At 43.5% G+C, this 25,760-nt stretch overlaps 1 protein-coding gene across 1 annotated transcript in view; it reads left to right on the top strand.

The window, feature by feature from the left end:
- Window positions 1-13,302: 13,302 nt before the first annotated feature.
- LOC127411741 (inactive phospholipase D5-like) overlaps window positions 13,303-25,760 on the top strand; it is a 166,876-nt gene continuing 154,418 nt past the window's right edge. The window contains exon 1 of the mRNA XM_051647472.1: window positions 13,303-13,421. Coding sequence (XP_051503432.1) covers window positions 13,413-13,421 — 9 coding nt within the window. The 5' untranslated portion in view covers window positions 13,303-13,412. The remainder of the gene's footprint in view (window positions 13,422-25,760) is intronic.

The raw sequence follows: 25,760 nt of genomic DNA, 5'->3' as shown, positions 1-25,760 counted from the left end.
AAATGTACTTTGACGTGAATTTTTACTTTTGCTACTTTAAAATGAACTTTTGGCGATATCTTCCAAAGTTTTTTGAATTTTTCTGCAAATTTTTTTTTTTTTATCTACACAGTGTTGATATGGCAACAAGTAAACAAATGAAGTTTCGTCTTACCAACGTGTGTGGAAACGTTTAAACCACGTGTGTGACAACTAACCCCACGTTAGTTTGTGCCTCACCCTCCTCTAGGTTATGGATCTGAAAATGGAAATATATGCTATAAGTAAGTGTTCATAAGTATTTTTACTGATATAAAAATGTCAATTATATACAGTAGATATATGCAATATATAGAATATGACAAAAATGACAATTTTCATATATGTATTATGTTTTTTTTAAACACTTGTGGAATTTAAATGTGTACATAAATGCTCAAATATATGAACTCTAATTGTATTTGTTCGCAGTGGCGATTTCTCAGGGCCAGCAAAGCCTTCTCTGCTGGCATAACATGCCTAATAAATAAATATTTTTTTCATCCTTTCATTCTCATTGACCTTTTTGCCTATGTATTTTCAATCGCTTTCCACTCCTAATTAATCTACAAACGAACAGCAAAAAACAAAAAAAAATTATCCAATCAGAATTTATTCCTAGATGCTTTCTAGCAAAGTGTGACAACTGTTTCGCAAATTGCATGCCCAAAGCCATGCTCCTTAGCTGAAGCAGCGCGTGAGTCTGAGCTCCACCCCATCAGGCCTTCATAATTTCCACAGAATCCCTCAATGCTGCAGTGAATAGGCATCTGAAGACAGAATGTAAGATTCATCAGCCAATCAGACTGATATATTTGTTCTTGTGGGTTTGGTTTTAGGATATGTCCAAGTCCAGTCCATTTAGCTGGCCTTGAGAGACGCAATCACGCTTTAAGTGATGTACGTAATTTGAAAGCGAAGAGCGCAAGATCTTGCTGAGGAGTCGGCTGTCACTCACTGCTGGTATTGCCATTGAGAACAAGATCCTTATGGATTTACAAACCTGAGATGTTCTGCATGATCATGCGATTGATTAATTAATCAGGAAAGGAGGGCTGATTTTCACTTCAAGCAAATTGGTAAGTGCTTTTTGTATTGTTATAGCAACATCAGGAGTTTTCTAAGTGAAAATTAGGCTGCTTGAGCATTCAGTGTCGGATCAAGTTTTGAAAAGTAACTGTGTACCCTGACGAAACAACATTTATTGCAAGCAAAATTTAAATCACAATTATTATTAGAGAGCTTTTTCTTGGTATTAGACCTCCTTGGTTCTGGCTTTCTTGCGTGGACGTGTTTTTAAAATGTCAGTTGGTATTATTAGTTGATGTATGATGGGCATACGGTGTCTTATTCATTGTGAAACTGTGTTTTCTTAATGGCATGAATCGCACTGAAGGACTAGACTTAAAATGCACAGGCCATATACCAGATTTAAATATCAGTCAATGTAATAATGGCAACGGGCTTAATTACTGAATCCTCATTTGTGTTTTTAACTTACATATTTATTGTATGTCTTTTTTAAACTTAGATAAGTTTTATTGCATTCTCTGAGGCAGAAAATTATAGTACAAAAATAATTAAGGATCTTTCGATGCCCACAGCTTTCACTTAAATGTATACTATTTTTTTGTGCGTTTTTTTTTTTTTTTTGGTTGCTTACTGCATATTTAATTATTATGCACTAAAATATTTACATGTAATTGCATTTAAAATGTAATTAGCACAATTGCAGAGGTATATAATGATGATTTGTGAGTTCCCTGTCTGCCACTCACTCGAGGTTGTGTCGATGTAGTGACACTAGGGGTTCGATCTTGAGAGCCCCAATCACCTTTGCTTAAAATAGAAAAGGCCAATGAAAATTGGCGAGTGGAATTTGCATGCCACTCTCCGCCCCAGACATACGGGTATAAAAGGAGATGGCGTGCACCACTCATTCAGATTTGAATGCATGTGTGTTCATCCCTATCACCAACGCTTACGCTGCTGGATTTACAGCGCATATCAGCGGTCACCCGCGCACGGTCGAGTGTTGTGCTTCCCCTGGGCGCTTCGGCGTCAGAGTCTGCAGGTGCTAAAAGAGTGTATTATAAAGAGTATATTTTCTACTAAAAGAGCTCACACAAACGATTGGTGTCTTTTTAAAGATGGCCTTTCACCTTTGTGTTACTGGATGTGGCCATTATCTCTCCCCTCCGGATAGCCATGAAATCTGTCTCGAGGCAGCTTTTGTGGAGGGGTCATGTTCTCATTGCGAGAACATGTCCATGAGAACGTTGCAGTCGTGGCTCACTTCCTTCTTCGTGAAGCAGGGAGCCACCGTGGCTGCTTCCCAACCCGGTCCGTCCTGGGCTGAAACTCAGGTGGCCGGGTCGGCGAGTGCCACGGGCGATCTGGAGGTGGACACAGGAGCGTTTCCGCCGGCTCAGCCCCCACGGACCTCCCATTCCCCAGAACCTCCACATCTGGCTCCTGGATGGGACGCTGAAGACCTAGCGGATCTTCCGCCAGTGGTGGTAAATATGATCACTCAAGCCAGAGCCCCCTCCACGAGATGGCTGTATGCCTTGAAGTGGCGCCTCTTCACAAACTTGTGTTCTTCCCGTGGGGAAGACCCACAGAGGTGCGCGGTCAGGTCTGTTTTGTCTTTCCTACAGGAAGGGCTGGAGAGATGGCTGTCTCCTTCTACCCTGAAGGTGTATTTGGCTGCTATAGCAGCGTATCACGATACACTGGATGGGAGACCCTCATGACAGCACGACCTGATCACCAGGTTCCTCAAGGCACGAGGAGGTTGAATCCTCCTAGACCGTGCCTGATTCCCTCTTGGGATCTCTCTGTGGTCCTACCTGCCCTACAGAGAGCCCCCTTTGAGCCCCTGGAGCAGGCCGAGCTCAGCACCTTGTCACTGAAGATGGCTCTCCTGGTGAAGCTCACTTCCATCAAGAGGGTGGGGGACCTACAGGCGCTCTCTGTCACCAGCGAAAGCCTGGAGTTCGGGCTGGTGCACTCTCACATGATCTTGAGACCCCAGCCCGGTTACGTGCCCAAAGTTCCCACCACTGGCGAGGGTGATGGCAAACAGGAAGGTAACCGCACCTCTACAGAGGGGCAACCAACAGACAAATGAGTATGCTCCAACTACACAAGAGAGCACAGTTAACATGACAGTGAACAATAAATGGGCAAATAACGAAGTGACACACAAGGAATAAGTAGGGAGTGCAATCAGAGTGAAGCAGACGGTTACGGGCGAGTAAATCATTGCTGTGATCAGCATCTCCCCGAGATCAATCAATTTTCCCATGGAAACGCTGATCACATGCCGGCTCCACCTGTGAGACACAAGGGAGAGAGAAAAACAAACAACAGTGTGAGCCGGCACAAATGTCGGAACCATGACAAATAGTTGTTTGTTGGTAACCAGTTGGTAATTTGTGCTTTGAATAGTTATTCTATGGGTGAACATGCAGTATTCTAAACTAATTTATGTCCTCATTTGCCCTACATTAATTTAGAGTCTATTTAAACAGTTGTGCATATGAATAACGAATGCAGACTCAAAGTTAATGTACTTCATTTATTTTGACAGTGCACAGAGAAAAAAAATGCAACAACAGAATTGCAATGAAATTACAAGCCTAAATGACTTCTGTGCTCATATTAAAATCTATTTAGACTATCTTAATACCTAATGCCATGAATTACATTTGTTAATTAAAGCTGGTTTATGGATAAATACAGTTCTAAATGCTAAATAACTTCATTACAATATAATCTTTAGATCTACATATTTTTTCAATTAATAATTATATTAAATTAAAGCAAAAATGTCAAATTAATCAGTTAGCAAGAATGTTTTAATTACAATTAAACATTTATATTGATAGATAGATAGATAGATTCTCTGAATGGTGATTCATGAGACTGACACCACATTTAGACAACATTATGCCAAGAAATCAAAGATGCTAAATTGCGAACAGATTTTAAAAATCGAACAGTGTTTGCCATGGCGATTCGCTAAATTAATGGCAAAAATAGGCAAACAGGAAGTGTCTCATATCTTCTGTTTGCATTGTGTGATTTAGATTCAAATTGAGTTGTATGTTTTTTCTTGGGGGCTAATCACATGGATGTGGCTATTGTGGGTCACAGTCATAGCGCCACCAACTGGCAGCAGGAAGTGTGGCACTTACAACAGACTTTGAAAAGTTATCTTACATTTACCCAAATTGCTTAAATTGTTTAGACACTGCTGATGGAAATTTTTTTGAAGTTTTAGTCAAACTGGAATGGTGGCATATACTGTATCTATTACTCATTGTATGATAAGAGTCCAAGTTTACATTAATGTTGAGTTGTTGCTGTGTCCACCTTGCATTTTTTTCCGAAAACCAATGGGTGGAAATGGACCCATGGTCATTGCTGCTCGCAGCTATATTTATTATTGCTATTACTATTGTTATAAATTTCATAGACTTATACACACCCACATCTTATACATTCACATATACATATTCTCTGTCTTGTGATGCATATTTGCAATAAAAAAAAAAAAAACTACATTTTTGCAAAATTATTTTTATTTGGCCTTTTGTTCGTAACATGGCAATTTCCTGGTGGAGTGAACAGGTGCTAGCTAAAACAACAATGAATTTTAACCACTTTCACTCAAAGCATGAGTAAAACAGATTATCAGTTCATAAACACTTACTTTTCACTCTTCACACAGTGCTATTTTATGACATAAAATCACTTTTACTATAGCACATGACTCATTTTAAAATTTGCATTACATAACCAACCATATTTACAAGCTTGTTTAAGTGTGATCAAATTGTGCAGTAGCTTAATTTATAGAGCGTTGCATATATGCAATACAAAGGACTGGGGTATGTGTCGTGAAGAGCACGTGAGTCGACACGTGAGCCGAATGTGTCATAGAATCAGAATCAGAATGAGCTTTATTGCCAAGTATGCTTACACATACAAGGAGTTTGTCTTGGTAACAGGAGCTTCCAGTACACAACAATACAAAAACAGCAACAGACTTTTAAAAAATAATTAAAATTGAATAAAAAATAGATAAATATTGAAAAGAAAAAAGTATAACAATAGACTATATATAGTTTGACTAAAGATGGCGCCGCGTATCGCTGCTGCATTGCGAGCTCCAACACAACATAGTAGTGTTTTTTTTTTGTTTTGTTCACAATTCTTATGTTTTTTGTCTTGGATGTTGTCTGCCTTATTGTCTACGACAATACAACACTTTTGGACATTGGTTCAGCAATTTCACACCGTAAACCGGACTTCAAATTTCTCAATGCCGACCCGCTGTTTACAAACACGCAAGCGGAGCCCTTTGTCTGGGCAGCACGGCCGCGGAAACGCAAAAGGAAAAGGGGAAACAGAGCCGGCGTTCTCATCAGAGTAAGACGCCGCGCAAATCGACCCCCCCCTACCCACTATTCTACTGGCAAATGTTAAGTCTCTGGATAACGAGCTCTGCGAGCTGAAAGCGCGGATCTCTTTCCAACGAGATACAAGGGACTGCTGCATTATCTGCCTTACGGAAACTTGGATGTCTGCGGAGATTCCAGACTCAGCCATTGAACCCACGGGGTTCTCTGTGCACCGAGCGGACAGAGCGAAAGACCTCTCAGGTAAAAGCAGAGGAGGTGGTGTATGTTTTATGATCAACAAATCCTGGTGTGATCAGAGGAACGTACATTCTATCAAGTCTTTCTGCTCTCCTGATCTGGAATTTCTTATGCTTCTGTGTCGACCATTCTGTCTGCCGAGGGAATTCACAGCGGTCATTATCACAGCTGTGTACATCCCCCCCCCACAAGCCGACACAGACCGGGTACTCAAGGAACTGTATGGGAGCATAAGTGAGCAGGAAACCGCGCACCCTGAGGCCGCGTTCATTGTGACCGGGGATTTTAATAAAGCCAGTTTAAAATCAGTCGCACCAAAATACCACCAGCACATTAGTTTCAACACACGAGGGGACCGGGTTTTGGACCATTGCTACTCTCCCTTCCGGGATGGCTACAAATCCCTCCCCCGCCCACCATTTGGCAAATCGGATCACTCTTCCGTTCTGCTTCTGCCCGCTTACAGGCAGAAACTGAAACAGGAAGCACCCACCCTCAGAACGATCCAGTGCTGGTCAGACCAATCAGATTCTACACTACAAGACTGTTTTGATTACACGGACTGGGAGATGTTCCGATCCGCCTCTGATGACGACATCGAGCTTTATGCTGATAGCGTAATGTGTTTCATCAAAAAGTGCGTGGAGGACATCGTTCTGACCAGAACAATAAGGATCTATCCGAATCAGAAACCATGGATTAATAGCGATGTTCGCACGGCACTTAATGTGCGGACCTCTGCTTTTAATTCCGGGAACGCGGAGGAGCATAAACAAGCCAGTTACGCCCTCCGAAAAACTACCAGAACCGCAAAACGCCAGTACAGGAGCAAGATTGAAGGACAGTTTAACACCACCAACACTAGAAGCATGTGGCAGGGAATTAACATCATCACGGACATTAAAGGGAATAAAAACTCCGCCATGAACACCGCTGCCTCTCTCCCGGATGAGCTAAATACTTTTTATGCTCGTTTTGAGGGAAATAACACCGCCCTCGCGGAGAGAGCTCTCGTGGCCGAAGCTACAGAGGTTAGATCACTCTCCGTCTCTGTAGCGGATGTAACCCGATCCTTCCGACGGGTGAATATCCGCAAAGCCGCGGGCCCAGACGGCATTCCGGGCCGCGTCATCAGAGCGTGCGCGAACCAGCTGGCTGGTGTTTTTACGGACATTTTCAACCTTTCCCTCTCTTTGTCTGTAGTCCCCACATGCTTTAAAACATCCACCATTGTGCCTGTTCCAAAACAATCAAAAATAACTTGCTTAAATGACTGGCGTCCTGTTGCTCTGACCCCCATCATCAGCAAATGCTTTGAGAGACTAATCAGAGATTACATCTGCTCTGTGCTGCCTCTCTCTCTAGACCCATTACAGTTTGCTCTCCCACCTGGAAAAAAGAACACTTATGTGAGAATGCTGTTTGTAGACTACAGCTCAGCATTCAACACCATAGTGCCCTCCAAGCTAGATGAGAAACTCCGGGCTCTGGGCTTAAACAGCTCGCTGTGCAGCTGGATCCTGGACTTCCTGTCAAGCAGACGCCAGGTGGTTAGAATGGGCAGCAACATCTCCTCATCACTGACCCTTAACACTGGAGCCCCGCAGGGCTGTGTTCTCAGCCCACTACTGTATTCCTTGTACACACATGACTGTGTGGCAACACACAGCTCCAATGCCATCAATAAGTTTGCTGATGACACGATGGTGGTAGGTCTGATCACTGACAATGATGAAACAGCCTACAGAGAGGAGGTGCACACTCTGACACACTGGTGTCAGGAGCACAACCTCTCCCTCAACGTCAGTAAGACAAAGGAGCTTGTGGTGGACTTAAGAAGAAAAGACAGAGAACACAGTCCCATCACCATCAATGGAGCACCGGTGGAGAGAGTCAGCAGCTTCAAGTTCCTGGGTGTCCACATCACTGAGGAACTCACATGGTCCATCCACACTGAAGTCGTTGTGAAGAAGGCTCATCAGCGCCTCTTCTTCCTGAGACGGCTGAGGAAGTTTGGAATGAACCGCCACATCCTCACACGGTTCTACACCTGCACTGTAGAGAGCATCCTGACTGGCTGCATCTCCACCTGGTATGGCAATAGCACCGCCCACAACCGCAAAGCACTGCAAAGGGTGGTGCGAACTGCCAGACACATCATCGGAGGTGAGCTTCCCTCCCTCCAGGAAATATATACAAGGCGGTGTGTGAAAAAAGCTCGGAGGATCATCGGAGACTCCAGCCACCCGAGCCATGGGCTGTTCTCACTGCTACCATCAGGCAGGCGGTATCGCAGCATCAGGACCCGCACCAGCCGACTCCATGATAGCTTCTTCCCCCAAGCAATCAGACTTCTGAACTCTTGATCTCCCACGATCAAAATACATCAGCACTGCACTTTATTACTCTTACTCTTATATCTCACACTGGACTGTCATAAATTATATTATTATTATATTATATTCTCTCTTAACAACTGACTATCAACCAACAGCCTGAATGTCAATACAGTACAATACTGTACATTCTATATATACTATATATACTTTTTTATATATATTTTTTTTTTATTTTTATTGAATAATGTGTATCTATATAGTGCGTATTGTATACTGTACAGTGTATGTTATTATTTGTATATTGTTGAGTGTAATTATGTTTATATCAGATGTTTAAATTGTGCTGTGTTAATTTGATGTTATTGTAAATTGGTACTGTCTCATCACTGTCACGACTGCTATGTTGATCGGAACTGCACCCAAGAATTTCACACACCATTGCACTTGTGTATATGGCTGTGTGACAATAAAGTGATTTGATTTTGATTTGATTTTTTATATATATACATATATACATACACATATATATACATATACACATATATACACATATATGAATATACATACATATACACATATATACACATATATGAATATACATACATACATACATACATACACACACACACATATACATACGTAGTGCAAATCTAAATACAAATCGGTTATGTACAGTACAAGGGAATGTAATGACAGAAGAGGTAGGATGTGTTGGATAATATAGAAAGACTAAACTGTGTATTGCACATTGATTACTGCTCAAAGGGGCAGTTTTAACTGTTCATGAGATGGATAGCCTGGGGGAAAAAACTGTTCCTGTGCCTGACGGTTCTGGTGCTCAGAGCTCTGAAGCATCGGCCAGAAGGCAACAGTTCAAAAAGGTAGTGGGCAGGGTGAGTGGGGTCCAGAGTGATTTTTCCAGCCTTCTTCCTCACTCTGGAAGTGTATAGTTCTTGAAGGGGGGGCAGGGGGCAACCAATAATCCTCTCAGCAGTCCGAACTGTCCTTTGTAGTCTTCTGATGTCTGATTTCGTAGCTGAACCAAACCAGACAGTTACTGAAGTGCAGAGGACAGACTCAATGACTGCTGAGTAGAACTGTATCAGCAGCGCCTGTGGCAGGTTGAACTTCCTCAACTGGCAAAGGAAGTACAACCTCTGCTGGGCCTTTTTCGCAATGGAGTCAATGTGGGTCTCCCACTTCAGGTCCTGTGAGATGGTAGTGCCCAGGAACCTGAATGACTCCACTGCTGCCTCAGTGCTGTTTAGAATGGTGAGGGGAGACAGTGTTGGGGTGTTCCTCCTAAAGTCCTCAATCATTTCCACTGTTTTGAGCGTGTTCAGCTCAAGGTTGTTTTGACTGCCCCAGACAGCCAGCTGTTTAACCTCCCTTCTGTATGCAGACTCATCGTCATCTCGGATGAGGCCGATGACAGTGGAGTCATCTGCAAACTTCAGGAGCTTGACAGAGGGGCCCTTGGCGATGCAGTTGTTGGTGTAGAGGGAGAAGAGTAGTGGGGAGAGCACACATCACTGGGGCCACCAGTGCTGATTGTACAGGTGCTGTAAGTGAATTTCCCCTGTCTCACAAGCTGCTGCCTGTCTGTCAGAAAGCTGGTAATCCACTGACAGATAGACGTGGGAACAGAAAGTTGGTGTAATTTAGTCCGGAGAATAGCTGGGATGATGGTGTTGAAAGCAGAACTGAAGTCCACAAAAAGGATCCTTGCATATGTCCCTGGTCTGTCCAGATGTTGCAGGATATGATGCAATTTCATGTTGACTGCATCATCCACAGACCTGTTTGCTCGATGAGCAAATTGAAGGGGATCTAGAAAGGGTCCTTCAGGTGGGCCAACACCAGTCTCTCAAATGACTTCATGACCACAGACGTCAGGGCGACAGGTCTGTAGTCATTAAGTCCTGTGATTTTTGGTTTCTTTGGGTTGGGGATGATAGTGGAACGTTTGAAGCAGCATGGGACTTCACACTGATCCAGTGATCTATTGAAGATCTGTGTGAAGATGGAGGCCAGCTGGTTAGCACAGGATCTAAGACATGCAGGTGAAACACCATCTGGGCCCTGTGCTTTCCTTATCCTTTGTTTTCGAAAGTCACGGCTCACATCATCTTCACAGATCTTAAGTGCACCTCAAAATGACGTGGATGCTTCAGAAATTGTATTTTTCATCTCACATTAGCTTTTTCTGACACTATCAGTTAGGTTTAGGTTTAAGGTTTGTAGGGAGGTAGGTTTCGTTGATTTAAATCTCAATAGAACATTAACCTTAAAAACCTCATCTGTTCAGGAGAACATTTTACTCTCTTTTAGTGCCACACAGTAACAATTCACCTCAGAACTGCTCTGAGATGTGTAATGAACCACATAATTTTATTTTGCAAAAATGTTGCCACAGTCGTGCAACCTTCGTTGCATGTGAGAAGGCACTCATGAATTGCGATATCAGAGCACACAGAACCTTAAGACATAAAGAAATATAAAAAACAATCAAATGAAGCTTTGAAGAAAGTTAGTAATGTTGTTAGTTTTGCAAATTGTTTTCTGAGGTTTGCTACCAAACCTTGCTTTTGAGCAGATGGATGAATTCAATAAAATTCATAATTAATATTTGCAAATAGGGAGTATAAATTCATAGATACAGTATGATTTAAATATGAAGGCAAGTGTAGATTTATTTAAATGACATGTACACATTTAATTACAAAAGCCTTTAGTTTCTATATATACTGTATATTTGCAACATGAATGATTATTTTTTACTTCATAACTGTCCAGTCTCTAGAAGTAGGAGGAGTTTAGAATAAAGTTTAGGACAAAAACCGTCAGTGTTTCTCACTTTGTGCCTATAGTTTTTAATGAATACATCACATTCAGTCGGGCAGTTACATATGGTCTAGTCACACAGATATTTCAACATATCAGAAGCTCAAATCAGATCCGATATTCCGCCTCTGCAGATGTCTGGAACTCAACACAGCCTCCGTGTGACACATCATTTGAAATAACTGACCACTGGTCTGTCATCTGTTGTTTGTCAGATGCAGTGAAAAGGTGGCTTCAGTCCAGTAAGACGAAAGAAAATGATCTGCGAAAATTTAATGTGTACTATTCAAGTTTAAATAAAATTGTAAGGAGTAAAAAGTACTATTTGTTCTTTGGAAATGTAATTAAGTAAAAGTATTCTGTTTAAATTGCACTCGAGTAAAGTACAACTCCCAAAATGTAATACTTGCGAATGGCAGGGTAAACTTAAATGGCAGTGAATGGGGGACCACAGCATATTTAATTTTTGCTTACCCATTCGCTCCAACAGCAAAAGAAAAAAATCAACGATTATGCTTTCACATCTTTGCAGAAGAAGATAAAAATACAGAGCACTGGATAACAGCAGAAAGAAGAGAGAAACAGGGCACATTTTCTGTCACTGAGTGAATTCCAATCGAAAGTGATCATCCATGCCCTACTTGCTATAAAAAACAGAGCACTTGATGTGGGCACTCTGAAGGGAGCATGTCATCACAGTTTTGTGAAAGCGCACTTTGTGAAATAATTAACTTTCTTTCTTTTGTTTGGAACAACCTTTCGAGTGGTGTCCCCTTCCCAAAGTGCCCTTCAAGGGTGCATAAATGCCATTTGGTAAACGCCCACTCTCTCAGTAGACGTGTTAGATACCTCATCGCAGCTATGGTAACTGATTTTGTAAAACTTATTCCAGGGTAATATAATACAAAGTACAATGTTATAAATATTTTTAAAATTGAAAAAAGTTTGCTACATTTACGTTGTTAAAAAAGGCAGAAACGCATCATAAGAGGTCTGCCTGTGAAAAGGGTCCATTAGAAAACACAAGAGAGATGTGAGCCAGTGGGATTTGAGGAGAGAAACGAGATACTCCAAGTGTATTCCAATTGAATAATTCATGTTCATTGTCTGGGTGTGTTCTTCACATTACGATGGCAGAATTAACAGAAAAAAGGCAAGAACACAGCACTTTAACAACGGATGACTGTAGCGTAAACTCATCACATAATTAATGACTTACATAGTTGTATCCGGATAACGAAAACGCATGTGCATTTACACCTTCATTGAATGTGGTCAGAATCCATTCCTGACCACCACCAAATGTGGTTTTAATGATCAGTTCACAATGCATCTTAGGTGCATTTATACCTGTCATTTAATGTGGTTAAGTGCAATCCGATATCGATCCGATCACCGAAAAACACATTAATGCAAGGTGTTAATGAAGTCATAAAGACACCAAACTGAAAATTACTTTGGATATTAAACTGTTTAAGACTCATAAACAAAGACTGTTTGTTTATTGGCTAGTTTTGTATTAATGTTGTCTGAAACATCACGTTTTGCTTCTCAAGTCAGTGGAAAAGTGGACCGATATTTCCCCAGTAATCAGCTCTGGCATTAGAAACAACCATTTTTGTTGAAAAAGGCACAGCACAGTACAGTAATATGAGACCAAAGAGCGCCCCCTCCTGAATATATCATGCATCACACGTCTTACTACATCAAATGCTGATTAAGAGATGTTTTACATGATTGTAGCTGTAAAACAAATACAGATCACTGTGAACAATTTTATCAAATAACTCATGACTACAATCAAATACATCTCTATGTAGTTTTGTGCATTCATGTTGTTCATGATAGCAGTTAAAGGTTATTTTAATTGCTGTGCCTCTAGGCTTCTCTGTTTGTAATGAGAGAGAGAGAGAGAGAGAGAGAGAGAGAGAGAGAAGAGAGAGAGAGAGAGAGACTGTCTGGTCTGAATGTGTATTTAAAGTTGGTGTGGGTTTGGAGTTGAAGGAGGGGCGTAACAAGGTTCAAACAATGAGGAAGTGGGAGATGGTGATTCCAACACAGGAAAGACTTTTTATTCAAACAAAAAACATGTTGACAAAAATGACAACAAAGGACCTCACACTCAAAGGAATTTAAGTTTTATAAGGAACAGCAATGGCCAACACACGAGCAGCTTGTCAGCTGGGCTCTCTCTCTCTCGTGCGTTCTATGGACTGGCACCTGTTATCTCCACCATCTCTCACTGCAAACACAGAAACAGCAATTACTAGCAATTCATCTCAGGTGAAAACCCTTACCACTTCCTCTCTCCCCAGATGAACGCTTGACCACGCCCTTGCCTCCACAAGGGGTTAAAGTCCAGCTATGTCCTTATTGGTTGGAAGAGGTTGTACTGTACAAGTCTCTCTGTCATCGGAGGGTGGAGTGAGAGAGAGGAGAGATGCTGGCGTGTCTGTGAAACACACATTCAAACATCTGTTCAGGACTGCAGATGCACAAGAGATTCATGCTGTGTGTTCAGTGACATCAACATTCACAACACATGATGAAGGTGAGAATTCACTCATTACAGCAGCAGCTCAACATTACCAGCTCAACTGAGAACTGATATTAAAAATACTGTCTTGAGCAGTTTCGTGCTTGAGACATAAAGAATCTGCTCTTGTAAAGGCTCAGTTGATATGGTTATGTTATTCATTTGGCTGTGACACTATGAATTTCTTAAATCCAGTAGAAAAAAACATCTGCATGTGGTTTACCAATTATTCTTCTCCTGTAATTTGCTCTTAATGAACCCGCGATGATGGTTATGTTATTCATTTGGCTGTGACACAATGAATTTCTTAAATCCAGTAGAAAAAAACATCTGCATGTGGTTTGCCAATTATTCTTCTCCTGTAATTTGCTCTTAATGAACCCGCGATGATGGTTATGTTATTCATTTGGCTGTGACACTATGAATTTCTTAAATCCAGTAGAAAAAAACATTTGCATGTGGTTTGCCAATTATTCTTCTCCTGTATTTTGCTCTTAATGAACCTGTGATGTTCATTATGGTGTGGTGTAATTTGAGTGATGGAGTGTTTGAGACAGTGACTTGTGATGGTGATTGATGCTCTGGTTTTGATTAGATGTGCCTATGTGAACAAAGTGTCAAACTCTTATGCATCCTGATGTGTTTCCTCACTTGAAATATTTATTTTTTACTCAAATTGAGACTAAATACTTGTATTTTGTATACCAAAGGGACACTTTGTGTGTGCCATCCACACTAGAGATTGTAATGTATGATATGTTCTGGTGTTTGTTAATGTGTCTGTCAGTTTGTTACTAATATCTGCAGCTCACGCGCTTGCCCGAAAAGTCAATTGGCCTGAAAACAGTCTTTGCACTAATGATGGTTTGTGTGCGAAAATAATTTTTATTTTTCATATATTTTTTGTTCTTCATTATCAAATTAGAATTAATGTGAGCATTTTTGTCACATTTGTGATTGTGTTTATGAGCACAAGGTTTGACTGAGCAAGACTGTGAGATTCTGCTGAATGACACAGAACTGAATGAATGTTTGATCAACCCATAAATCACATTTTAAAAAATTACTTTCACAAGAAACTCTAACCAGTGAGGTAATGACGGGAGGCAAATGTGTAATAGATTCTTATCAGATCAGAATAAGATTAGTCATAACCCTTTCTTAAAGAGCACCTATTATGGTTTTTCAAATATTACCTTTCATGTAGTGTGTTATATAGCTGTTTGTGAATGTAAAAAAGTCTGCAAAGTTTAAAAAATCAAAGTGCACGACAAATGGAGTTATTGACTCCCAAAAGAAAGAACCGATTCTGAACACCTGAAACGAGTCGTTAGTAATTCCAGACGTACTTCCTGTACTAACCTACGTCATTTGGTAACAAAAAACCCACCTCTGATCGTCATTGGCTGCTCGCGAACAGCTTTGACCCACACTAAGCGGTAAACCAATCACAATAGACTGGGACATCTGACCAATCAGAGCAGAGTAGGCTCTCTGAAAGGAGAAGTTTAGAATGAATCCTATAGAATGGATCATTGAACGAGTCATTTTTGACACTGGGAGAAAAAAAGGTAATGCTGCAATTTAAATTATGAGTAAATTAAAGTGTTTTTTGACCTTGGATGCATGTCAATCTATGTATGAGACCTTTAAAACAAAATTAGGCACATTTAAAAACCAAAATAGGTGCTCTTTAACAGCTGGCATTGTTCAACAAACAAAAACATTTCTCTATAACTTAATTATTAACATTTTTACTATGCAGCTAAAAGAGTATATTCTTCCTATTAAAAGAGTATATTTTCCCTTCTTAAAAGAGTGGCATTAACGGAGAGCGTCTTTTTAAAGATGCCTCTCCGTTTGTGTGTATTTCCTGGTTGCGGTCGTTACCTCTCCGCTTCTGATGGCCATGATTGCGGTCTTATGTGCTTGGGCGCTGCCCACGCGGAGACAGCGTTCGTGGATGGGTCATGTTCTCACTGCGAGAGTGTGACCATGGCAACGTTGCGGTCACAGTTTTTCCTTCGTTAGAGGGAAAGACCACCCCAGCGGCTCCCCGCCTCGGTCCTTCTACCTACGGGTTTGAGGCCGCGTCGGTTAGCACTGGGGGCGATTTGGGGACCCCAATGGGAGCCACTCCGCCGGATAACTCCCCATGGACCTCCCATTCCCCAGTACACTCGTTTGCCCCGCTGGGATGAGACCGCCGGCTCGTCTCTGGGCGGGTTCGCGATCTCGTTTCGGCGCTTGCGAAGTGGATGAGCTCTCGATAGCAGCATCGGAGAATGGGCTGTCCAGTCTGATGCTGAGGACTCGACTGGGCTCCCACCTTTGGGTGTGGTCGCCCAGTCACAGCCTGATGCGCATTTGGCAGTCATGCTTGCCCGGGCGGCTGCGTGTGTCAGGCTGGAGTGGAACCCTCCACCCCCCCTGAACCTTCGCAGCCTGACGATTCGTTCCTAGGCCCGGAGCGCAGCTCACGGTCACGCCCTGCCCCAGTCCCTTTCTTTCTGGAGGTGCATGAGGAGCTCACAAGGTTCACTGCCTGGACCCGGTCTCTGAGCTCCTCTGAGCTCCTCTGCTCTCACTACCCTGGATGGTGGGGCTGCCAGGGGGTACACGGCGATTCCCCAGGTGGAATAAGGCAGTTGCAGTGCACCTGTGCCCGCAAAATGCCGCCACCTGGCGGGACCACCTGAGACCCCCGTCCATCGCCTGTAGGGCTATGTCGTCTCTGGCAACTAAGGCCTGCGGTGCTGCTGGACAGGCCGCCTCCGCCCTGCATGCCATGGCTCTCCTGCAAGTGCACCAAGCCAAGGCACTAAGAGAACTGCACGAGGGTAGTTCTGACCCGGGATTGATGCAGGAGCTGCGCTCGGCGACCGACCTCACTCTCCGGGCGACGAAGGTCACGGTGCGGTCTCTTGGGCAGACTGCCCCTGCGGCCCAGCCCCGGCGTAGAGCCCACCGCAGGAAGCAGACGGCCGGCTGCCAAGAACCCAAGGAAGGCTTCGAAGCACCCCTGAGACGGGCGACCCAGGGACGAAGAGACCCGCTTCTATGGAGCTGGTGGACAGACCACTCCATCCCCCAGTGGAGGGCCGGGAGGAGAATCTTTTGTTTCATTTTTTGCCGCATGCCCAAGAGGCTGCGGTACCCAAAAGTTAAACAAAAGAGTGGTTTTCTTGTTCCAAAAGAGTTGTTTTTTGTCACATGTCAGGTGCGCATGGCCGTCGTCCCATCTACCATCCCATTTTGGCAGGTTTGGCACTCCAGCGGCAGACCCCCCACCCCTGTGTGCCCAGCTGTGGCACAAACATGCCCACACCGGTTTGGTTCCGATGGACTGCGGGGACGATATTCCTCCTCCCCCCTCCTCAACCAATCTTATGGTGGGCGTCAGGAGCCAGGAAAGTGCTTCAATGTCTCTGGACTCAGCACGGGCACGGGGTTCGAGCCCCCTCGACGTGGCGCCTCAGACTCTGCCCCCCGCGAGGCCCCACCTGCCGGTACATCCGGTGTGATTGTCCCCTTGGTTCCCCTCGCCCGGAGTTTGGACACGTGGCTCGCGCTTTCCAACCCATTGCGATGGCTGACCCGGACCGTCCGACTCGGCTACGTGATTCAGTTGGCCAAGCGCCCGCTCAGGTTCAGCTGGGTCCACTTCACCTCGGTGAAGGGAAGAACACCGCTACCTTGTGTGCGGAGATCGCTACCCATCTACAGAAGGGTGCGATAGAGCCTGTCCCTCCAGCCAAGGTGAAGAATGGGTTTTACAGCCCCTACTTCATCGTAGGCGGTGGGTTGTGGGCAATCTTGGACCTGCGAGTACTGAACCGGGCCTTGCACAGACTCTCATTCAAGATACTTACACAAAAACACATTTTAGCGAGCATCTGAAATCAAGATTGGTTCGTGGCAGTAGACCTGAAGGATGCGTACTTCCATGTCTCGGTCTTACCTCGACACAGACCCTTCCTGCGGTTTGCTTATGAGGTCCGGGCATACCAGTATAAGGTCCTCCCCTTCGGCCGGTCCTTGTCCCCTCGCGTCTTCACGAAGGTCGCAGAGGCAGCCCTTGCCCCGCTAATGGAAGTGGGCATCCGCATCCTCAATTATCTCGACGACTGGCTAATCCTAGCTCACTCTTGGGATGTGTTGTGTGCGCACAGGGACCTGGTGCTCATGCACCTCAGCCGACTGGGGCTTTGGGTCAACTGGGAAAAGAGCAAGCTCTCCCCAGTTCAGATCATCTCTTTTCTCGGCCCTGTAAATTAGGCCCTGTTCTGGGGTAGGTGCTCCACATGTGCTGGTTCCCCGTAGGTGACCCCATGTGATATCTTCCGCTAAATCGTTTCCCTGTCGGTAAACTGCGTGTTCTTTGGGCAGAGGCCTCTCTGCCCCCGGTCACCATGTTTGTAGAAACTCTCCCCCCCTCGGGTAGGATCTACCATGCGACTTCTCCACATGACATACTTCCGACAAGTCTCGGTAAGACCATGTGATGTATTTCCACTCAAAATACACCCCCCTCTTCTCTGGGTGGGTTGTAGTCTCCGCTGTGTCTTCCCCTTGGGAGTGACACCCCCCTGATGTAGACATTTATGGCCCCCAGTCGGTTAACAAATTCTACTCTTTTTGGGGAGAAAAAAAGAGGAAAAGAGGCCATGGCTGGGCAAGCCTGTCCCTATTTGTTGGGCAGTCGCCTTGTTCCCGAAGGACCATTCGACACTCATAAGAGCGTTGGGGGAGGTTACGTGATGGCCTGGTGCGCTGGCTACGAGCCACACAGCGGTCTGCCCGTCTCGCACCGCCAGTCCACCTAACACAGTTCAGCTAGTTGTAGCGTTTTGTATAGGGACCCCTAGTGTCACTAAATCGACACAACATCGAGTGAGTGACAGATAGGGAACGTCTTGGTTACTTTCGTAACCTCCATTCCCTGATGGAGGGAACGAGACGTTGTATCCCTCTATGAACTTCTTGCTGAAATGGCCGGGACCTTGTCTCGGCTCCTCAGCACAAAACCTGAATGAGTGGTTGCATACCAGCTCCTTTTATACACGTATGTCCGGGGGAGTGGCATGCAAATTCCACTCGCCAATTCCCATTGGCCTTTTTTTAAAAAGCGTGACCCCTAGTGTCACTACATCGACACAATGTCTTGTTCCCTCCATCAGGGAATGGAGGTTACGAAAGTAACCAAGACGTTCTTGTTTTGTCAGTCTTTCAAATGATTTCATAATTAGAGAAGTCAAAGCCACAGGCCGATAGTCATTCATACTTTTAGGTTGCCCATTTTTAGAAACAGGGATAACAATGGACTGCTGAAAAATTGACCTGTTGAAAATATATGGAAAAATAGGACCTAATTGCTCTGCACAGTAAATGAGGACACAGCTTCCAATATTATCGGGACCATGATTTTTTCTAACTTTATGAAACCTAAAGTGTTAACAACTCTCTGTGCATTAAAATGAATAACCTGACTATGGTTCTGAAGAGTGCATTTTAAAGAAGCAGTTTCCCTACTAAAATCATATACATCAAATCTTGAATAAAACTTCTCCTCTGCAAGTGCTACTGTATATCTGAATTAAAAGCTCCTAGATCCACCTTCTTAACTTCATGGTTCTCTTTCAAACATTTGTTTAGTATCTCACTATGGGAAAACGCCTATGTGCGTGAAACCATGGAAGCAATTTTTGTAACACCATGTCTGTCCAATGACAGACAAATCACAGCAGTGACCAGGAACCCCTGCCTTCCTGATATAAGCCACTGTCACCTGCCTTTACATCATTCTCGCTTTCTTCCCCGTGAAGATTTGTGGAAGCAGTCCTCAGCAGCTCTTGGATTTTATATACGCTTAACAGTTTTAAAGATGAGCCATGAAGGTAAAAATACTTTTGAGTTTGTGTGGTAATACCAGTGCGTTAAGGTGGGTATTTTCACCCAGTTCTATCACTCCGCCCGTCATAGTCAGTGATTTACTCCTGGGATTTTGTCATCCCAAAAAAAGTGGGAGGTCTCCACCCCATTCTGGATCTGCAAAACCTGAACAAATATCTGAGAAAATACAGATTCAAAATTCTCACGCTCAGAGTGCTGTCTCACTCTATTCGTCCCAGAGATTGGTTCACATCAGTGGATCTCAACTCAAATGTAACCAGCTCACAGGAAATTCCTGAGGTTCACCTATCAGGGCATAGTCTATGAATTTAGCCTACGAAAGATGCACACATAAACTTTCTAGAGTTATTAACAGTGTTTCTAGCATTGAAGCACTTTGTACAGTTTCTTCAAGGCCACCATGTCCTAGTCAGATCGGACAACACGACAACAGTGGCATACATAAACAGACAAGGAGGCACATGCTCACAGCAGCTGCACAGCCTAGCACAAAAACTGATTGTGTGGAGCAGTGTGCACTTCCTCTCATTATGGGTGACTCACGTTCTTGGCATAATGAATACAGGGCAGATTTGTTGTCCAGAGGGAATCCGCTGTACGAGTAGTGGAGGCTCCACCCACACGGTGGTGAGTCAGCTGTGAGAGAGATTCGGGCAGGCTGCCATAGATCTCTTTGCATTGCATGAAAACCCTCATTGTCCACTGTTCTTCTCTCTGGTGAGCGAAGATGCACCTATGGGTGTGGAAACGCTGGCACACCCATGGCCAAACTATCTGTTATAGGCGTTCCCCCCTCTGAGCCTGATCGGCCCAACTTTGAAAATAGTAAGAGAGCACGGTCACTCAGTAATACTGATTGCCTCGTACTGGCCGGGGAAACTTTGTTTGGCGGAGATAATTCAGTTCCTTTACCACCAGCCCTGGCCTCTTCCACTGCGCAGGGATCTCCTATCTCAAGTGCACGGGGAGATTTTTCACCCACACCCAGACCGAGTAGCTCTTTGGACCTGGCTAATGAGAGGATGAATTGAAATGCCACTGGATTGCCCCAGAGGGTAACTTAAACTATTCAGAGTGTGAGAGCGGCCTCAACGTGATCACTTTATGATTTGAAGTGGGGCTTGTTTGAACCGTGGTACACGCACAGACATCTCATTCCTTTTTATGTTCTGTAGCTTACGTACTGAGCTTTCTGCAAGACCTTTTAGATAAGGGTAGAGCATTCTCTACTGTTATGGTGTATCTTGCAATGATATTGGCATGCCATGTTGGAGTGAACTCCGGAACAATGGGTCAGCACCCACTGGTGTGTACGTTTATGAAAGTGCGCAGAGGTTACTTCCGATCTCAAAACTGCTGATTCCGCAGTGGGATCTGTCCATGGTTCTAAATGCACTCTCTCAGCCCCCATTTGAACCCACAGAGAGTATTAGCATGAAGCATCTTTCGCTAAAGACTACTTTATTGTTAGCTCTCGCTACTGCAAAGTGTGTAGGTGAATTTCATGCTTTGTCGGTTCATGAATTTTGTATGCACTTCACTTAAGGGATTTTGAGAGTAATCCTCAAGACATTTGTACCAAAGGCGAGCAATTCACTGTATAACGGCCAATCAGTGGACTTGCTGACTTTTAACCCACTGCCATTTTCCTCACCAGAGGATCAAAAGCTTCATTGTTTGTGCCCAGTTTGTGCCCTGCGTGTGTACGTGGAAAGGATGCAGACGCTGAGAAAGAATAAACAGCTCTTTATATCCTGGGCTGACTCTCAGAAGGGCAAGCCTATATCACGCCAACATTTGTCTCATTGGGTAGTGGAGGCTATTATATTAAGTTATTGTGAGCAGTTTACCAGTGGTCCTTGCATCCCGATCTGTGCGTAAAGGTGAACCAAAACTGTCTATCCACGGCTCAGAATCCAAGTCCCTTTCACCAAGCCATGTCTCTATCATTGCCAAAATGCAGCTGTCCCTAAACTCATGCTGGAAACAAACATGAGCTTGGAGTTTATTCATTTTATTGCAGAGGGACTGCAATATAATTTTGCCAAAATGATAGTCGGCAAGGGAATATGAGACAGAGTCTGGCGTTTCGCTCTCTCCCGTGAGCCTCCTCTCCTACTCCCCTTCCTCACTTTCAGACGAGGTGCTTTGGAGCAGGCTCCTTGACTGGATCCCGGATAAATTTATTGAGGTTCAGGTAAGTTAAGTCCGGAGGTGGATCGCCCACCTCGTCTGAAAGTGAAAGGAGTTACAATTCTAATAATACAAAAAACAAAAATTTTTACATATCATGAATGATCAAAAAATAAAACATTGAAGCAACTGTGTGGAGCAGGACGTGATCATGTGTCTGTCACTAGGGAGAGAGGAAGCGGTAAGGGCCATCACCTGGTGATTAATGATACGTAACACCTGTTGTAACATATTGTCTTCTGCTTGAAAAACAGACTGGTCATCCATTTCAACTTATAAGCACAACACAGGGCTGCTCCAACACTGCATTTTCTAGCTTAAAGTATTTTATACATTATAATAATGTTCTAATATACCTAACTATTATAATTTCTTTCACACTTCCTCCCTTTGCACACTTTGCTCCCTTTTTTTTTTAAACACAATTAAATAGCATTTGCTGTTTTTTGCTAACATATTTGAGCAAGCATTGAGGGTTTGTTTCATTTTATACCATTATGAGTAAATAAAATCTTACAATCCTTTATGCATGCCTCATGTTTAACAAGCGGTTCGCTCTAACATTCTTCACCAGGGTAGAGACACTGGACTCCTATTGATATTCCAACCCCTCGCCTCTGGACTAGCTCCCCGCAAGGAACATTCAGCATAGCACTAGTTCTCTAAGTCATACACTATGTTCGCTCTGTTTCTCTGTGAATGGCGGTTGCCATTCTTCTTCCTTTTCATCATCCTCATTATTCACTTGCTGGTACTGTATAAGAGAATATTGCCCAGCTACTATTCCACCTACCCATCTATGTATCATCACTCTAGCACAGGCTAGGGCACATATGCAGAAACACAGGAAACGGCCCAATACCACAATCATAGGCAGGAAGACCTGTGCTATAATGGCCCCCAAGGCTCAAAGTTTTCTATTATCCACCTATTAAGGCTAGATCCTGCAGATTCAGATGGGCCAAATGCATCCCTAATTTTCAATCAGTAGTTTTACTTGAGCTATTAAGTAAATTCAATTATCATACATTTTCGGACAAAAATAATTTACATAAAGATCTCTTTTACACTATTTCTTAAAACATATTTGATTACTTGTTCATTCTTGACACCTCATGACCATTGAGATAGGAAGGGGAAGTCTGGGTCACACTTTGGACAGTTCCGTGTGTGTCCAAAAAGTTTATACCACTACGTCCTTGGTGTGTTTTTCCTTCTCTGTTGTGGTTGTATTATGTTCTTGTCTGATCTTCACCCTACTCCCAATCCAAGGGCCCCCTCAATTTTCCTGACCCTTGTTGGTCCAAATATTCATTTTTGGGTGAACTATTCCTTTAAGAACTGTACAAATTTTAACAGTAATGTTTGGCATTTCAAATAATACAGCATTGTATCTTAACCATCGTACTGCAGACAGGTGAGCTGTTTTTGTTCTAACAGTATGATAGATACTGCATGTGAGACCAATAGGGTCAAATGTTGATAACCCACCAAATCTCTGGAAGTGAGCACTGCTTTTTCTGCAGCAGCAACAGCTCTAAAGCATTTGGGCAGCCCAGTTGCAACTGTGTCTAATTTAGATGAGAAATAAGCTACTGGCTTTAATTTCCCCCATGGTCTTGTGACAGAAATGTATCGTCCTTTTTCGTCCACAGTCTGCACAAAATGCTTAGTCATGTCAGTCAGTCCCAATGTGGGTATTGATTGTAAAGCCACCTTCAGAGAAGGAAAGGCTTCACGTCCGAATTCAGTCCAAACTACTGTCATGTGCTGTCAGATTTGTATGGCCACATAGTGGTCTTTGGAGTGATCACAACCAGTTCAGCGCCTATAATTAATCCCACATCATATTTTCTTTGGGCCCAAAGAGAACTTCATATTTCAGAGAGCCCAGGAGGGTCTTCATCAGACGTGTGGTTGACCATTAAACATGTCTCCTCAACAATCTGAACTGTTAAGGTTAGGGTTATGTCTAAGGGCATCTGTAATCTGTGAGTAGCATGCTTAACATTGTATTGAACCCTTTTTTATTTTTAGAGTTGTCTTGCCAATCTGTTTCAAATACACAATTACGCACCCATGATCCTAAATCTTCCCATTTGACGTCAGCTAATTTAGATAATGAAATATGTGGGCTAGCCCCTGGAACATTGTAAAATTTGGCTCTTAGAGGCTCTGATAGCTGAACACCAAACCATTTTTTTCTCAAAATCTTCCTCATTTCCTTCTGACACATAAGCAGTACAAACAATCGTCCTCTTGTAGGAAACCTAGTGTTCCCCGTGGTGTGTGTTTGTGTGTGTGTTGCAATAACTGTCTGCCCACTGTTTCTTGTGAGGCTTCTGTGAGTTGCCATTCATAAGCCTAGAGAATGGGGGTGGGAACAGGGTTTGTTTGCATGGTGTAAGCGTGTGAGTGCTTTTCAGAGTCAGTACTACCCCTGCTTTGTTAGCCTTTATCATAATGCTTTCTAGTCTCTGGACAGTCTCTGATTCAGTGATCTGTTGCCCCACAGGTGAAACATCTATCTGCAGTGCCTCTACCCCCCTGTTTCCTCCTCTGCCTCTATCTCTTCCAGTGTTTCTGCTGGGCTTTTGCTGTGTATGCTTGCAGCTCTGCCATTTGCAGTCTGTCAGCAGTGGCTTTCTCTTTATTCTGTGTTTTCTCATTCAACAGTTCCTTAGCGTGCACAGCATGATTTTCTACGTCTTGCAGGTTGCCAGTGTCACAGTTCACACAGTGGTTTTTAAAGTGTTCATGAATGTCAGGTATGCTGTGTGGTGTCTGGTGGTGGAGGGGGACAGCTGTTGCTCTCCATACTCGGGGGGTGGCACTTGGGGTGCTGTCAGTTGAACAGGGTCTTCGCTGGTTCTCCGCCTGCAGCCTATTGACCATCATGTTGGTCTTCATCCTGGTTCTGACGTCGTCCGAAGGGGGTCGAGTCCAGGACTGGGTCACCTACATATTTCAGACATTGAGAGATTTTGTTAGAGGGCAATGTCCCTCCCTGGTGCGTTTTTCTGTCCCTCAGGTTTGCTTCAGTTAACAAATCAGAAAATGCTTTCCAATCACCCTTAAAGAACTCATGCCCTTAAATAACTCATGCTTTTTCTGTTCTTTCTAAGTCAATGTCTCGTGTTTTTCTTGACTTGCTTTTCCCCTCTCTATCAGTTTTTCCTTTAACTGTTTCATCTGTCTTGTGCTAAAACTTCCAATCTTTGGAAAACCACATTTAGCTACCCAGATCTCTAATTGAGCGCAGCTGCTTGGTCCATAATTAGTTAACATGTATTTACAATTTGGAGCATCCATATCTGGACAGAGGTCTGGACCTCTATTAATGTCATTATTTTTGCTCGAATTCGATCCCATTTTCCCTTTTTACTGCAATTAAGCAATTCTCTAGTGGTTCCAAACCTGCCCTAGTAACCTGTCATTTAAAATAATTTTATCAATTATTTAGAATCCCTTTTATTCCAGCGTTGGTCTTTCCTTAATTAAAGACTTACATTTCCCTAATTAAGAATAACAGTGGAATTTCTGTTGCGGTCCCAGACCGGCTATTCTGACCCTGGTCTTTCCTCAACTAAATAACAATTATAAAAATGATCATCTATTGAGAATCCCAGTGGTATTTTCTTACCAGAAAGATCACAATTGTTGAGGTGACCCCGTCCTCAGCCTTCAGGTTCCTGCTTCTCACCCTATTTTATAGGGGGGGTTCAGGTTTCTCAGGGACTCTAACCCAGACTGTAATCACAGCTTTATCCTTCAGCACTGAGACTGTTGTCGAGTTAGCTGACTATCCTGTAAGTGTTTCTTAAGCTTTTATATTTGGTTCTGTTTATTTGGTTCCTATTTTTTTCCTATAATTGTAATTGTGCATACAACCTTTTATATATAATTATTATTTAAATCTATACAGTCCCGGACTGCAACTCGAGTTTTGCTGTTCCAAACAGCCAGTCGACTTTTACCTTATACTGTCCCAGACAGTCACTCGACAAATGTGTCCCGGACCATCATTGGTAGCTCATCAGCTCTTGCGAGTTTTCCCTGGACTGTGTCCTCACCCGTGTCAGAATTCTTTTGTCCTCTGGATGCCGCATCAGGAACTCGATTTGATTTACACAAATCAAATCTAAAACATGATTTACACATTACAGGCATCCGTCTCCACAAACCCCTTTGACTACGTTGGGGTGTGACTCGGACTCAGGGATACGTCACATGGTCTTTCTGACCACG

Source organism: Myxocyprinus asiaticus, chromosome 21 (assembly GCF_019703515.2).
Source record: "Myxocyprinus asiaticus isolate MX2 ecotype Aquarium Trade chromosome 21, UBuf_Myxa_2, whole genome shotgun sequence".
In the NCBI taxonomy this organism is placed as follows: Eukaryota; Metazoa; Chordata; class Actinopteri; order Cypriniformes; family Catostomidae; genus Myxocyprinus; species Myxocyprinus asiaticus.
Note: the sequence above shows the minus strand (reverse complement) of the source record. Positions and strands in the feature narration are given on the sequence as shown.